General features: G+C 40.1%; 1 protein-coding gene across 1 annotated transcript; it reads right to left on the bottom strand.

Moving 5' to 3' along the window:
* Positions 1-1026: 1026 nt before the first annotated feature.
* On the bottom strand, positions 1027-1461 carry LOC142182190 (secreted RxLR effector protein 161-like). The gene has a single exon (XM_075256234.1). The coding sequence runs from the start codon at positions 1459-1461 to the stop codon at positions 1027-1029; it is 435 nt and encodes a 144-aa protein (XP_075112335.1).
* Positions 1462-17903: the final 16442 nt, after the last annotated feature.

Genomic DNA, 17903 nt, shown 5'->3' with positions numbered 1-17903 from the left:
GTCAAGTGCCTTAGTGCGGCCGCACTCAATTTTGTGCGGTCCACACTAGCCCCGCAGGGGTATTTTTGTATAGATTTTTAGCCTAGTATAAATAGTTTCTTTTCCCATTTTTAGGTCATCAAATAGATTTTGGGACAGAGCTGCGCTCGTGAACACTTCTCTTTTACCATTTTGAGTAATTTTAGCTTGGTTTCATCATTGAATCTTCAAGTTTTATCTAGTAATTAATTATTATGGGTTTTTCTTCATCTATTTCTTTGTTTTCTTCTATAATCATGAGTAGCTAGACCCATTAGCTAGGGTTGTGGCTCAACCTTAGTGTGGGTAATTGATGGGTCTTGTGTTTTGATGCTTGATTGTCTATGAGTGTTTGATATCTGGACTAATTTAGGGTTTTAATGTTGAATTAGTGGTTGCAAATACTAGTTTATGCCTAGTGACTTTGGTTCTTCTTGAGAAAGAGAGCTTAAGTCCATGAAATTGGTCCAACAAGGAATTGGGGTGTACTCAAGAGATTGATAACCCTAATTAAAGGGTTAAATGTAGAGATAGTAATACCCGACTTGGACCTCAATTGCTTGCACAAATTATCATACCCAATTGGTCTTGAGAAAGTCAATTTGGGCAAAATCACTCGAGCTACCGAGAGGAATAGAGTGAGTAGAATCGTGCAATGGTTATGTCATACTCCCCAAATGTGACAATCTAGCCTTATACTCAAGAATCATTCAATTAACCACCTAGGAGAAAGTCACTACCTTAGTGCCTTTTATCTATTTGATCAACTCTCAATAGTATAATCTTAGCTTTACTTAGCCTAATTTAACATCTTAGTAATGTAAAATTAGAAGTAAAATCAAAACAAACAATGTTTAGAAGTGCAATTAGGAACAATTACACAACTCCCATTTATATAGAAACTCAACTCCAATATCTAGCTCCCTGTGGAAATCGATCCCGACCTTCTCGGGTAAAAGCTGCTTCGACCTCTCTTGCTACTTCATAGTAGTACAAGGTTGGCCTCGATCAGTCGACAACCCCACGTCCTGAAATAAAGTTTCGCAGCCATAATGCATGAATTGTGGCTTCAAAACATGCCACAAATTCTGCTTCCATCGTGGATGTAGCAATAACAGACTGTTTGGCACTCTTCCACGATATTGCTCCTTCAGCTAATTGGAACAAATAACCAAACGTGGATTTTCTAGTGTCAATACATCCAGCGAAATCTGAATCCGAGTATCCAATAACTTCCAAATGCTTGGATCTCCTATACATGAGCATGTAATCCTTCGTTCCTTTCAGGTACCTCAAAACTTTCTTTGCACCTTTCCAGTGATCAATTCCTGGGTTACTCTGATATCTTCCTAGCATTCCGACCGCAAAACTAATATCCGGTCTTGTGCAAGTCTGAGCATACATCAGACTACCAACAATTGAAGAGTAAGGAATTGATTCCATTTCCTTTCATTCTACATCATTCTTAGGGCATTGCATGAGACTAAATTTGTCCCCTTTTTGAATTGGAACAATTCCTGCTGAACAATTGTTCATATTAAATCTCTCTAGAATTCTTTCGATATAGCCTTTCTGAGACAATCCCAATAATCCTTGTGATCTATTACGAAATATTTCTATTCCTATCACATAGGATGCCTCACCCATGTCTTTCATTTCAAAATTCTTAGAGAGAAAATCTTTAGTCTCAAGTAATATGCCTAAATCATTAGCAACAAGTAGAATATCATCAACATATAGGACTAAAAATATAAACTTGCTCCCACTGATCTTTTGGTATATACACCGATCAACGATATTTTCCACAAATCCAAAAGATGTTATGGTATCATTAAACTTTATATATCATTGTCGTGAGGCTTGTTTAAGTCCATATATTAACTTCTTTAGTTTATACACCATTTGACCTTTTCCTTTAGTTTTGAAACTCTATGGTTGGTCCATATACACTTCCTCCTCAAGATCTCCATTAAGAAAGGCAGTTTTCACATCCATTTGGTGTAACTCTAAATCATAATGAGCCACCAAAGCCATAATAATTCTTAACGAGTCTTTCTTTGAGACCGGTGAAAAGGTCTCTTTATAATCAATGCCTCCTTTCTGAGTATAACCCTTGGCAACAAGTCTGGCTTTATATCTCTCAATATTGCTATTTGAATCGCGTTTGGTCTTAAAGACCCATCTATACCCGATTCTTTTAGAACTTTCTAGCAATTCAACAAGATCCCAAACTTTATTGTATTCCATGGATTTTAACTCTTCCTTCATGGCATCAATCCATTTGTCAGACTCATTACTTTCTATGGCTTATGAAAATAACACCGGATCCTTATTAATACCAATGTCAAAATCTGACTCTTGCAAATAAACCATGTAATCATCCGAAATGCCGATTTTCTAACTCTTTGAGATTTTCTTAATGGCATTTCTTGTGGTTCATTTGTGTCAGATATTTGTGAGTTAGTTTCTTCATAAAGCGTTTCATCCAAATGTTGCTCGGTGTTGTCAAAGTGTTCTTCAACAACTGGAGCAATATTTAGTATTTGTGTGGAAGTAGGCACACTCGTGGGTAATAGAATATTGACCCTCATCTCTTTTATTTCCACACTTTGCTTTTCAACACTCCCAATAACTTTACCATTCTCAATGAATCTTATATTACCGGTTTCAACAATTCTCGGACTATGGTTTGGATAGTAAAACACATACCCTTTAGATTTCTCTGGGTAACCAATAAAGTAACCACTTACTGTTCGAGAATCTAATTTCTTTATTGTGGATTATAAACTCTAGCTTCCGCTGGGCAACCCCAAACATGCAAGTGCCTTAAACTAGGTTTTCGTCCTGTCCACAATTCAAAAGGGGTCTTTGGAACTGCCTTACTAGGAACCCTATTTAATAAATATACAACGATTTTAAGAGCATACATCCACAATGATTTAGGTAATGAGGAATTACTCATCATGCTCCTAACCATATCCATAAGTGTCCGGTTACGCCTTTCTGCAATACCATTTTGTTGAGGTGTTCCTGGCATAGTATACTGTGCACATATGCCATGTTCCTCGAGGAACTTTGCAAATGGACCTGGACATTGTCCTGATTCATTATATTTTCCATAATATTCACCACCTCTATCTGACCTAAGGATTTTCACCTTTCTATCTAATTGCCTTTCAACCTCATTAACAAACACCTTGAGAGTATCTGTTGCTTGAGATTTTTATTTTAGCAAATAGATGTATCCATAACGTGAAAAATCATCGATAAAATTGATAAAATATTTCTCTCGACCAAAAGATGAAACATCAAAGGGTCCACAAATATCGGTGTGTATAATTTCAAGAAGCTAGGTGCTTCTTGTGGCACCTTTCTTACTATGCTGGTTTGCTTTCCTTTAATGCAATCCAAACATATAGTAAGATCAGTAAAATTTAGATTCGGAAGAATCTCATTCTTTACTAATTGTTTTAACCTTTCTTTGGATATATGACCCAAATGTCCATGTCACAAGTAAGCAGAACTTTCATCTAGTGAACTACGTTTAATTCCAACATTATGTTGAATAGTAAGAAGGGATTCAGAAAAACCAATATCGAGTCAATTTATATAAACCATCACTAAGAAAACCAAAACCATAAAAAATAGCATTCTTATATAAATTGAAACATCCACTTCCAAACTTTAAATCAAATCCAGAAACATCAAGTCTTGAAAGAGAAATCAAATTCCTAGAAACTGAAGGTACATAAAGAGTCTGTAATAGATCAAGGTGACGTCCAGTCTCCATGATCAAACGAAAAGTACCTATGCCTTCAATTGGAGCCTTCATACGATTTCCCATGAACATGAAATCCTTATTTGGATTTATAGTTTGGATCATAAGGAATCCCTTTCTTTTCGAACCAAGCTTTACGTCTCAGGCAATCTTTCTAATAGTGTCCTTCCTTGTTACAGAAACGACACGTATCTACCTTATGTTCCTTGTTAGCATCCTGTTGAGCTTTAGCAGGTCCTTTCTTCTCCTTGAACTTGTTGGCCTTCACTTTAAGTCTTTTACCAGCTCCTTGACCCATGAGGTTAATTGAATGACTCCCTTATTTCTTAAGTCTTGACTCCTCCTGAGTAAGCATACTGGGCAATTCACTAACATTCCACTTATCCTTAATATTATTATAGTTAATATGAAAAGGTCCATACTCATGAGGTAATGAGTTCAGAATAAACTGAACCAAGAAGGAGTCATCCACTTTCATCCCCAAGGTCTGAAGTCTTGCTGCAATGTTAGTCATCTCGATGATATGATTTTGCATACTACACGACCCATCAAACTTCATGGTCGTGAGTTCAGCCATTAGTGTACCAGCGAGAGACTAATCTGCAGAATGAAAACGTTCTTCCGCAAACTTCAGGTATTCCCTGACACTTTCTGTTTGTGGAATAGTACTCTTAATGTTGTTGGCAATATTCATTCACATAAACATAAGGCTTAGCCTGTTAGAGCTTTCCCATGCTTTATGGAAAGACTTCTCATCTACACTACTCGAATCTGTAATGGCAGCGGGCTTATCATTCAACAGAGCCAAGTCAAGATCCATCACACCTAAGTGGAACTGGACTTATTCATGCCATTCAGAGAAGTTCAATCCGGTTGAACACAGTAATAGACAAAGTGTGACGACCTGGCCAGTCGTCTCATGAGTTACAGCTCCATTTCCCCCCATTTCTGCTTCTTTATGCTTTGTTATACATATTTTGTGGTATCGGGTTGGTTGGATCAAGTCTGGAATGATTTTTGGTAAGGTTTGAGACGCTTAGTCTCGTTTAAGAAAGTTTAAGTTGAAAAAGTCCACTGGATATTGACTTATATGTTAGAGGGCTTGGATATGAGTTCTAATGGTTCGGTTAGCTTTGAGAGCTGATTTGGGACTTAGGAGCGTGATCAGAATGAGTTTTGGAGGTTTAGATAAGATTTAGGCTTGAATTGGCGAAGTTGATATTTTGGCGATTTCCGGTTGGTAGGTGAGATTTTGATATAGGGGCTGAAATGGAATTCTAAGAGTTGCAGTAGCTTTGTTGTGTCATTTGGGATGTGTGTGCAAAATTTCAGGTCATTCGGACGTGGTTTGGTTGGGTTATTGATCGAAGGCGGAAATTGGAAGATTTTGGAAAGTTGGCTTGAATCTGATGTGTTTTGGGTGATTTGATGTTGTTTGAGGTGTTTTGATGATTGGAGAAAGTTTGAATAAGGTATTAGGATATGTTTGTGCTTTTGGTTGAGGTCCCGGGGGCCTCGGGATGATTTCAGATGGTTGACGAAAAGGTTTAGACTTGTGAAGTTGCAGAATCTCAGCTACTTCTGGTATTTCCGCACCTGCAGATTGGGGATCGCAGGTGCGACGCCGCACATGCGGAACAGGAGCCGCAGAAGCGGATTTTTGAGGGAACAGCAGGAACCGCAAATGCGGTAGTTTGACCGAAATTGTGAAGGTGCAGGTGCGAAGAGTTGACCGCAGATGCGAAGTTGGTCCTTTAAGTGAATAACCATAGAAGCGGTAATTTGACCGCATAGGCGGTACCATAGAAGCGGTGGGCATGTCGCAGATGCGAAAATCCCTGGCTAGAAGGTATATATTGCTTCCTTCGCGAAATTTTGCAAAGAACTCCATTTTTGAAGACGGGAAAGAGGCTAAGGCATAAGATCTTAAGAGGAATCAAAGGATATTGGTTGGGTAAGTTCCCTAAGCTTAATTACTTGGGTTAAGATCATTTTTCCACTATTTAATCATGGTTTTAGCGGAGATTAAGGGCTAAAAATGGAGGATTAGGCTTGAGTTTAAGAGGCCTTTAAAGGAGGATTTGAGAGGTCATTTGGACTCCGATTTTAGTGTTCTTGATATGTATAGACTCATGGGGAGACGAGGAATCTATTGGTGTAAAAATTTCTAGATTTCAAGATGTGGTCCTAGGGGCCGGGTTTTGGTAATTTCGGGATTTTTGGTATTTTTCAATTGTTTTTGCTTGGGCTTCGTTCCCTTGACATATTTTGACGTCCTCCTTCTGATTTTTGGATAGATTCAACACGCGTGGAGGCCGATTCGAGTGGATAAGGCGTCTCAGAGTAGTATTTTCACTGGTTTGAGGTAAGTAACCATTGTAAATCTGGAACTGAGGGTACAAAACCCCGGTATTTGACTTGTTTTGGATAATGCGGTGACACACATGCTTGGTGACGAGCGTGTGGGCGTGCACCAGTAGGGATTGTAACTTGGTCCGTCCCGTAGCGACTATTAAGCTGCATATTTGATTTGCAAATATTATGTTATTCTGTATTTTTGGATATTATTATTGTATTATGGGCTGTATGCCAATTGCCATGTTTGGGGCCTTGTGCCGACATGTACCAACCCTTAGGGGCATTTTGACTATTTTCCTCACTCTAATTGCTAGAAACGAGCCCTCAGTCATGTTTTACCTGCTTAAATGTTTAAAACTGGTTTTTAACTTTCCACTTCTAATTGTGAGGACTATTTGGGCTGAGTTCCCTAATTTCTATTGTTGTGCCCGGGAGGCTGTAAGGTTAATGACTGAGAGAGGTTGAGAACCTAATAGTGAGGATATGATATGTATATATTATGGATCGGAATGCACGCCGCAACGATACTTATATGGATCGGGCTGCGCGCCGCAGCAACATGACGCTTGGGTTGTAAGAGCCCCTCCGGAGTCTATACACCCCTAGTGAGCATAGTCGACTATAATTACGGATCGGGCTGCACGCCGTCGTGGTTACTATGATTTCTATTATTATAAGATACTAAAGAGCCGAGTGCTGAGAGTGAGTACTGTGTGACGAGAGTCGAGTCACGAGTGACTGAGAGGCTGCCCGAGGGGCCATTTTCTGAGTGATTCCTTGCCCGAGAGGCCTTGTTATAATGTTTTCACTGATTTCATTCTTCTTTTAAATAAGCCTCTGTTTGATATACCACTAAGTATTGATTCCAAATGTGTAAACTGGAAATGTGATTTGATAACGAAAACTGATTTTAAACTGTAAAGATGACCTTATATTATGTTGATTATCCAGTTACATATTTTTGAACTGCTTGTCACTGTTTTCAGTCCTTATTTACTCTAGTTACTTACTGAGTTGGCGTACTCACATTACTCCCTGCACCCTGTGTGCAGATCCAATTGGCCGAGCGGCCGAGTAAGGGTTTTCAGCTGTTCAGTATTTGACGGAGACTTCGAGGTAGCTGCATGACGTCCGCAACCCTGTTATCTCCTTCCTATTTTATTATTTTTCCGCATTTCCTAGACTATTGATGTATTAAGTATTCAGACTTGTATTAGAGGCTCTAGACTCGTGACACCAGATTGTTGGGGCTGTGTAGTTATTGTTATTTTGACCTTCCGCATATTTCTGTTGTTTTAACGCTTATAATGACTTCAGTATTTAAAACTTGTGTTAGAAAGCGGTTTATTACTAAAGGAAAATGGGTCGTGGTTAGTTAATTGGTTGGCTTGCCTAGTATTGTGATAGGCGCCATCACGACCGGTATTTGGGATCGTGACACGAAGCAAGCGTATGAAAAGGAATAGCTGCAAAATAAATAATACATGCTCACAAATCAATATGGATTCAACAAAACAGCTAAAGCATATCGCATTCTCCTATGGGTAAATACTACGACACGCTATCATAATTTAAATGCTATTTAGTCTTTAATAGGTAATTAAATATTTTTAACCAAATATATATGCCATCTTTGGACAGACAATATATATTTGACTAAGAATATTAATTTACCTCATCATATTCACTATTCATAGAATAATTGATTCACCTTTGGGTAAATCCTTAAGTTCTAACAATAGTAAAAATTAATTTATCCACTAATTTTTAATTATAAGCATTTTATTAATTTTCATGGATAAACTATAATTTTATGCATGCATAATTTCTTAAACATACTAGTTTGTGCACTTTGGCGACTAACAAGCTATATAAACATTAATGCACACATAAAATAATTATCAAAAGATTATATGCATGTGAATACTTTAAACACTATAGTTTGATCACTTTGGTGACTAACAAACTGTATGTAACTTTAAGCATATACATTACGTATTGCACAATATAATATAAGAACCATACACAATTAATATATTATGTGTGATTTACGTTCAACTATAGAAATTTATATGTATCAAGAAGTAATTTTATTGCTTTAATGGTTCATAATTTTTACAAAATATAATAATAATAATAATAATAATAATAATAATTATTATTATTATTATTATTATAATAATAATGAAAGAGACAACATAATTAACTTTCAGTATTTAATATCAAACTAATACATAATTAGGGCCCAAGAAAGTAACGATAATTACAATTCAACTCAAAAGGATCAAAACACTTTTGCAAGCACTAGAAGCCCACATCCAATTTGTCATGCTGAATCATAGTTACCCAAAACTTAAGAAAACTTTCAGATTTTTAAGTTGAAATATAAACTTTAAAATTGAGCACACATTAAATCAAAAGAAAACAATGAATAATTAATATTAACTAATCATATCATCAAATCCAAAGCGGCAGACAATTTTCATACCAACATTACTATTCCTTCATTTTAGAGTAATCACGGCCAAAAAATATTTCATTCATTTTAATCAGTGAAGATTATAGGTTCAAGCAATTCAGGCTCATGATAACACATGTAGACATAAACTTTAGTTGCATATCAGGATCTTGAATATGATAATCTTACACAAAGTCATTACAGAAAACATACCTGAATCATAAGCCATCATCGTGAAGCGGAAGCGTTAATTGAAATTAGTTTCTTGCCCCTTGCCCTAGCTTTTGTTACCGCCGTCTTTAGTGTTAGAAGAGAGAATAGAGAATACGGCAACCCTAATGGGTTGGGAGAGGACCAATTTATAGAGGTTCTTACTTAATCTGGTATGTCCATCAAGTAACCGATCGGACGAATAGGATTTGATCATTAATTAAATATTAATTATGGGCGTTAAACCTATTGGGCCACCAATAAATTAACGTAAGAAAATCTTACAGGAATTTGATGAAGGATAGGTATTTGAACTTTCTTTTATTACTTGAGCTTCCTATATACTCGAGTCTTGCCTTTATATTGTTATTTGGTTCAAGTCTTCAAGGAGCTCCGCTCTTGGCTCTTAAGCGTCCACCAACTAGGCAACTACATGTTTGTTTACCGCAAAAATGGTAATAAAAATTAAATTTGATTTTGTGATTCTAAAAATACGTGATCTATTTTTATGCTAGTTGTTAGATAATAAATGTTAAGTAAAAGACTTGGAAACAAAATAATAACTTGAAGACAATGTGATAATCAAACCGAATGGCTAATAATCGGGGACTCGAGCTTGTGTATTTGGAGCCTCGAGGTCGAGTCGGACGCCCTACTGAGGGTAATCGATGGAGGATTAACAGTTATGACAACTTTGATCGGAGCCTTTTATGGCTAATAAGGAGCAATAAATGAAGAACAATAAATAGAACACTATGAATAAAAGCAATAAATGTAGGTAGTGAAATCAAGAGAATATATTGAGTTAGAGAGCAGAGAGAATATTCTTGTGTATTCAATATTGTGTCTCAGATGACCTTAAAAAATGATAAGGATCCCTTTTATATATGAAGGGGAATCCCAACATAGTACAAATTCATTTATTACAAAGATATGGGGTTGGTACAGCCATTTAATGCCATGATACAGGCTTAGACTAGCCTAATAGACTTTGTCAGCTCTAGTCACGTGCCTTGGGAACCACACATCGATCCACAGAAGCCACTGATTTGCACTTCCTCGAGGTCGGTCGTTGCCACCTCGAAGTTGATCATTGAGAACCCTCGAAGTCAATCACTAAGAACCCTCGAAGTCAATCACTGAGAACCCTCGATATGCCTTGATGATCATAAAATCGAACCTCTCATTTTTACCGTATACAGATAGTCCCTGCATTTCTTAGATTAAAATGATAAGAAACGATTATGACACCGATCTCCTCGAGCCTCTTGCAATGATATCATGCTTATGATATCAGCTTTTGCGATAACTGAGACATCACGTCGACACGTCTTTTTTGGAACATTTATTGTAATGTTGGTTTACTTTCCTAAGGCGATAATATCACCGCTGATCCGTCTCTCAACAAGCATTAATTGCGTCTGTCAATACATTTCCCAAAGACATTGATTGCACCATCGGTTGCGCTTCCACCTTTTCTATAAATGGAAGCTTTCTGGAACCAAAGTTTTATTCAATCGTTCTCCAACATCCCTTTTTTACTCTCTTCTCCCCTTCGCTATTATCTAGTGCTCTTTCTCATGTTTGAAGCACATGGCCTTAAGGTCACATGGCAGTGTCCCCATCAGTCACGCCATGGCCCTTTCCCATAGCTTTCCCCTATTGAGCGGGATTGTACTGATTTGTTGTTGTTATTGGCCCAAGGTACTGAGAGAGAAATCTCAAAATATTTCCACATAAAAGGATATTCGGACTATGAACTTCTACTCATCTCTCTTAACTGCCCGATGCGGCGCCTCACTCCTTTTGCTTTCCGTGGAGTGAGGTGGTACCATCTACTAACTGTTGCATCCCGCACCGATGCAACGTCTCAAGAAGTGGATTCACAATAGTAGTGCTGGTGAGGTCCATACTCGCCAGATTTTTCACCCAGTCACCTCTTCATCCCTATCAGCTCCTTTATCTTTTTCTACTTCTTCTTCATCATTTCCTGTTTCATCTTCATCCTTGAAGATTCCGTTTTGTAAAATCGCGATGAGGCCCCCGAGGAGATGGTTCTTGAAGATACTGCCGCCGAGGATGCACCCCCGAGAATAGATTAGACTCTTATTTTTTTTTGCTTCTTTATTTCTGTGTAAGGACCCTTTGTGGGCTTTTGTAATCATGTTTAAGGACCCCTCGTGGGCTTTTGTAATCATGGTTAATTAATACAAGGATATTTCTTTGATTTGTCACTGATTTATGCTGGATCACCTTTTTATTTGCGTTTGTGAAAAATCTGAGCATGTGACTCTACCGATTAGCCTGAATATCAGATCCGGGCGTATGTATTCCCTCGGTTCTTGATCGGCCAATATGATTTTCCCTGAAATCCTTTGCCGTCTCTCGGACCAAGCCCGGGTTAACCCGGTACAAACTTAGGCTACCGAAACCGGCGACTGTGAATCGAGTGAGAATGAGGCCTTGATTTTTAAAACAAACTTAGCTCCATTTAGATCCCATTGGTAGTTTTCGAGGGAGAATTTGCTCAAATGTCGTGGAATAAAGATAGCCCCAGGACTTTCACAGACAATCCTCGAGTAAGATTTTAGCCTAAGTTTGGGTGGCCCAAAAAACTTGATTTGAACTTAGGGTGAAGGTAGCCCTAAGGCTTCATCAGTAATTCTTGAGTGTGAATTGGTCCGAGATCAGGTAGCGCGAGGACCAAGGAATCGAGTGGAGGACCCGCATTCGTAATAGTAGAAACCCCCAAGGGAGGATACTACCTTGAGGTTGGGCTTATATACGAGTAGCTCTTTCAAGAGCTTATCTTTCATTTTGGTAGGGATCCTCGAGAGCGGGCACCATATCGCGACTCATAATGATATTAATGGCTCCTTAGGAGCCTTTCTTCTTTTTTGACAGAGGTCCTCGAGATCTGGTACCATCTCGAGGCTTGTAATAATATTGATGTCTCCTTAGAGCCTTTCTTCTTTTTGACGGAGGTCCTCGAGATCAGGTACCATCTCAAGGCTTGTAATGATATTGATGGCTCCTTAAAACATTTCTTATTTTTTGATGGAGGTCCTCGAGATTGGGTACCATCGTGAGGCTTGTAATGATATTGATGGCTCTTTAGAGCCTTTCTTTCCCTTTCTGCAGCTATTCCATGGACGCCATACGAGGTCCCTAACCTGACGGATTGGGTTTGGAAGTTGGCGACCCACTCGACTTATGATGGGCGTAAGTGGCGAAACTTGTCCAAGGATAGATGGGGGGGGGGGAACACCACATTGCGTGCTATGTGATTTGTTCCTCTTTTTATTTGAAAGGCACTTTCTTTTCATGCGTACTAACCTTGTCATTATAGGCATTGGGGAGCTCTTCGAGGCAGGATCGTGCCCTCTCGGAGAAAGATCGTCAGCTTCGAGACCGAGGAATGACAATAACGAGCAAAAGGGGCCTTCGCAGGGTGACAATGCTTGTAGCAAGACGAGTCCAGGCCGGGGTATTAGAGAGGATGTATCGGCCGAGCCTGTAGCGCCCGAGATATCTGGCTTTAGAAAAACGGTCCCTCCTCCGCTGCTATCTTCTTTTTTCATTGTAGGTACCTCAAGGAGCGAGAGATCTCTATCACTGACTTCTTCTCCCATCGAAGGTACTTCGAGGGACGTTCGAAGTCAGGGGCCGCATATGTCGGATGATCGTATACCAACCGGGAGTAGTTCTACTGGGGTAGACGGAGCCGGGCTAGCAGATGTGCGCTCGACTTTTGAGGAAGCTCAAGGGCTCCACTCTGTGGTGAGTTTTAGCTGATCATGTTGGTTTTATAGTTTTTGCAATTTTCACTCTCTTATCACGTTTCTCTTCCATAGGCTTTTAACAAGCTCAAGTCTGAGCTGCTTTGCTGTGAGGCCAGGCTACGAAAAGCCGTGGATGGGGAGAAATCCCTCAGGCTCCTTTGCGATGAAAAGGAAGACGAGTTGGCACACTTGCGGTATGAGGAAAGTCGTAGTCTGAACTACGAAAGCTACCTCGAGGAGCAAGTAAATTTCTTTTCAAGGGAGTGCGTGCTTCTTCTTCTATCTTCCGAGGCTAATATTTCAGTTGCATAAAAAGACAGAGGAATTGAAATGCCTTTGGAGCGAAGTTGGTCAAGCCAAGTGTGAGCGTGATGAGTTAAAGACTCGGGTGGACACCCAGGTTGCAGCTAAGAAGGATGCTTTGGCCAAGGCTTCTGCCCTCAAAGTACAACTTCACAATGCTCATGAGAATAGCTTTGTCCGAACGAACATGATTACAAGGCTCGAATCTGAGCTTCTGAAGATAAAGGCTGAAGTTTTGGATACCGGGTTGAAGCCGAAACGATCCAAACTAAGGCTGATAAGAAAGTGGTCGTCTATTTGAAGGACGTTGCCGACACTCATGCGGAGCTGAGAGAGGCTCTCGACCAGGAGTGTAGGAACAAAGAGTATGTTAGGTGTAAATCTCGGAGGGAAGCCCTCGAGCAGATCCATGAAAGGGGATTCGATCTCTTGAAGGAGATAGCTCAGGCCAAGGCGGATGAATACGACGCCAAGTTCCTTTTGTCTAATGCTGAGAATAAGAGAGAAAGAGACCGACGGACCATAGTCCCCCGGGGGGGGGGGGGGCGTATACTAGCCCTATTTTTTCTTGATTCTTTGTACAATGTTCTTTAGAGACTTTTTGAACTTTTGCAAATGTAACCTTTGCATAATTTCATACGTGTGTATATAAAGAAATCTTTCGATTTTCTTCTTCCATGGATTTCTATTTGCTTGTGTATGCCCTTCTTTGTTTTTGAGTTTTGATGTTTTGTCAATGCTTAGCCAGACGACTCGGCCTTTGAAAAGAACCCTTTAGGTTTATAATTCAGCCCTAAGGCTCGTTAGGCTGGCTCGTAGGTTCTTACGCACTTGCCTTCAGGCGTATTTAGTTAACTGCTTTGGGCTTAGTCTCCGAGTCATATTTCGGCTCAAGCTCATTGTCCCTCAAGTTTTTAAGCTGTCTCTTAGGCTCTTACGCATAAGGTTGATAAGACCTCTTAATATGGGCTGGCGATAGTGGCTCTTACGCATAGGGTCAGCAAAACCTCTTAATATGGGTTGGCGACAGTGGCTCTTATGTATATGGTCGGTAAGACCTCTTAATATGGGCGGGCGACAGTGGCTCTTATGCATTGGGTCGGTACGACCTTTTATATAGGCTTTATTTTTCCCTTATTAAGGACTTTTTTAAATTGTGTTTGCCTGACTCTTCGACGGTTCGATGAAAACCTCGATTGTGAGTCATTATGTGGCGATGATCGAGCTCCTTAGAAGGTTTTGCTCGGTGCCTGAGTGTTTCGAAGCCTATAGTTTGGAGCTGACATGGTCGAAGCTCTTTTGCCTATGTTGAGGGTAGCCTGTTTAACCAGTTCTTTCAAAATACTTTCGAAGTAATTGAAGGCCTGCGATTTTATAGCGACGGTCGAGTGTCCCCGAGTCACATTAGTTTGGCTGGTACAACCTTGTGACCATAGTCATTATGTTTGGCCGGAGCCTTTCAGTCCCTCAGTGAAGTAGTTTCGACGTCTATATCGAGGGTATGCCTTTTTAAGGGTCTTACAAGTTCGAATATATAGTCTTAACTTTAAGGTAGGGATAATGCTTTTTTGTTAAGTCTTATATGGTTTACATGCCTTTGAGGTCTTACAGTTTTGGTTACTAGGTACAAGTATGGTTCATGCCTTGCTTGAGGTCTTACAGTTTTGGTGCTGCCTTGTAAAGGTCTAACGGGGTCGAGGTTGCCCATATGGGGTCTTATGGCCCCAGCAGTCCCCAAGACATTGAAAAGTTTTGTTGGACCTGGAACCATTTTTTAGACTTCATGTTGCCTCATCGAGGGCTTACGAGTTTGAAGCTTTCGACCCGAGGGTTATACGATATCGAGTTTCTAACGCCAGTCCTCGAGTGTTTGGGACACTTTTGGATCTAGAGCCGTTTTTGTAAAGAATATCGAACTCCTTCAAAATGCTTTGATGGAGGGAGAGTATTCTTTGATTATTTGGTATAAGTATACATGTTTTTGCTGTCAAGGGCTCGATTATTCTATATAGACACGGTTCGTTCGACCGTTTGTCTCGGTACATCGCTTTCCTATCAAGACCCCATTTAGCACATCATGGCTTCTTCGAGGAGGTGACCTTCGGGGGAAATACCACCCAGTATTCGAGATTGATTGAAGAGAAGTCTTGAATACTTGTAGAGTCTTTCTTAGGTAGCATATAGATGTTGCCTCGTTAAAAATCTTGCCGGTAAAACCCTTTTTGGAAAAAAAATCCGGTCGAAGGAAAAGAGTGCAACATATGCTTTGAAACCTTAAGGTCTTCGAGCTGGATAACGCTTCGACCATATCAGTCGGACACCTGCATAAAGGTTAGTGTGAAGTGTAGATAAAAAGGGAGATGGTTATACCTTAGTGGCGATGGCGCTTTGAGCCACGGTAGGTCTTTAATATTTTCTTCTGAGGACACGGTATGGTCCTTTGTTTTGTTTATTCGGGTATAGCCGAGAACGTGTCTCGTTATTGTTATTTCACTATTTGTTTGTCCTGTGGTTTCTTCAACGTCGAAGGCGTCGGTGTCGGTGCCACATCGTGCACTATGAACATCTCTCTTGCTGTATGTTGTTCGCCGTACATGTTTTTTATTCCGTCCTTCATCGAAAACTTCATCATTTGGTGAAGGGTTGATGGTACTGCTCTTATGCAGTGTATCCATGGCCTTCCGAGCAATGCGTTGTACCTCATGTCTCCTTCGATGACGTGGAATTTGGCATTTTGGATAGTGCCGGCCATATTGACCGGGAGGGTGATCTCCCCTTTGGTTTCTCGCTTGCCATATTGAATCCGTTAAGGACTCAAGAGGCGGGCACGATCTGGACGAGCAGTCCGAGCTGCTCCACGACCCTTGACCTGATGATATTGGCCGAGCTACCTGGATCCACAAGTACACATTTAATTTGAAATGTATTCATAAGGAAAAAAATTACCAGTGTATCGTTGTGAGGCTGAGATAAGGTCTCGATGTCCTTGTCGGTGAATGTGAGGGCTTCCTCGGGTATGTAACCTCGAGTTTGCTTTTCTCTAGTGATGAATATTTTCGTTCTTCTGATAGTGGGTTCTTGTGGGATGTCGACCCCTCCCATGATCATGTGGATAACATGTTGCGGCTCATCTGCTTCGTTCTTCTTGGTCGCCTATCTTACCCGGAACTGATTTTTGGCTCGGTCGCTAAAGAATTCTCGGAGGTGACCTTTGCTGAGTAATCGGGCTACTTCTTCCCTGAGTTGTCAACAATCCTTGGTCCTGTGACCGTGTGTGCCGTGAAATTCACATGCTAAGCTATGGTTCCTTTGCGAAGGATCTGATTGTACAGGCCTTGGCCACCTGGCATCTCTGATTTTACTGATGGCGAACACGATATCTGAAACATCGACATTGGAGTTGTATTTCGACAAGCGAGGTGCCTCTGTCGGCCCTGTGTGACTATTGAACCCAGCTCTGTTAACGAGTCCCCGAGAATTCCGCCCTCGGTCTATTCTTCGATTATTTCGAGGTAAGTTATGCCTCGGGGTATTTTCTCCTATCTTCAGTGTATGGATGGTACCTTTCTTTGTTTGGCTTTGGCTCTGTAGTTTTGACCCTCCCCGAGAATTTCCACATTTTTAGCGTAAATATTTAATTTAGGTCTAATATAGCTATTTTGACTATTTTACTTTATTTCGTCGCAAAAGAAAAAATTACAAAAATATATATATAAATTTCAGTTTATGTATTTCTCATAAACTTGAAAAATACAAAAATTGTACCTTACTTTTGTACTTTATATAATTTCGAAAATTACCAAAAACAAATATAGTTCTATTAATGTTTTGTAGTCATTTTAATTTTGAAAAAAATACAAAAATATTACTTTATATTTTATCTTTATATAATTTCGAAAATTACCAAAAAAAATATAGTTCTATTAATGTTTTGTAGTCATTTTAATTGTGAGTTCGAGTCTCCCCAAGAGCAAGGTGGGAAGTTCTTGGAGGGAAGGATGCCAGAGGTCTATTTGGAAACAGCCTCTCTACCCCAGGGTAGGGGTAAGGTCTACGTACACACTACCCTCCCCAGACCCCACTAAGTGGGATTATACTGGGTTATTGTTGTTGTTGTAGTCATTTTAATTTTTAAAAAATACAAAAATATTACTTTATATTTTATCTTTATATAAAAACGAAAATTACAAAAAATAGTTTTATTAATATTTTGTAGCTATTTTAATCTTGAAAAAATATTTAAAAAGATATAGTTTTGTTTTAAATATTAGTCTTATTTTGGTAGTTATTTTGCTTACATAGGATTAGTTGAGCAACGTCGTGTTCTTATTCTCGGGTCCGGGCAAAAGAATAATATTCGGGTTCAAACTACCCGTTTTTAGGCCTAATTTTCGGACCTAGCCCATAATAATCCGAGTCCTCCACACATGAGGGACACGCGTGGGGAACACGGACGGAACCCCACACACGGGGAACCCCACCGCGCATGGGGGACACAAATCTTGGACACCTACACACGTGGGGTCCATTTTTCTTGGCAAAAGCTACAAATGCACGGGGAAAACACAGGAGGAAGGGGGGATTTTTAAAAATTTTTGGGGCACTGTACATCTTCTTCCTAAAAGAAGAAGAAACAAAAGAAAAACGAGAAAAAACCTAACAAAAACCCTACTGTCCAAAACTACCGTCCGCAACCCCCCTTTCGTCGGAACCCCAGCTCCCCGACCGTCGACCACCTGCATCCGACGACCACTGCTGTTTCGCCATCGTCTTCCTCACCGTCAAAACCACCAGTTCCGTCGACCCTACGTCCAAACGCCACCCACTCTCTCACGTCCAAACCCCATAACCATCGCCACCACCAAACAACCCATCCAGCAACGCCACAGCTACCAGCCTCCCCATCGCCTTCTTTCTCCGTGAAACCACCATTGCTGCCCGCTACCAGCTCCCACCATCGACCACTGCCCAAACGACCCCTTTTTGCTGCATCTTC

Source organism: Nicotiana tabacum, chromosome 6, assembly GCF_000715075.1.
Source record: "Nicotiana tabacum cultivar K326 chromosome 6, ASM71507v2, whole genome shotgun sequence".
Classification (NCBI taxonomy): Eukaryota; Viridiplantae; Streptophyta; class Magnoliopsida; order Solanales; family Solanaceae; genus Nicotiana; species Nicotiana tabacum.
This window is presented reverse-complemented; position numbering and strand designations above follow the sequence as displayed.

Coding starts and splice junctions, on each gene's coding strand:
- LOC142182190 (XM_075256234.1), bottom strand. CDS start 1,461: ATGGAATCAATTCCTTACTCTTCAATTGTTGGTAGTCTGATGTATGCT.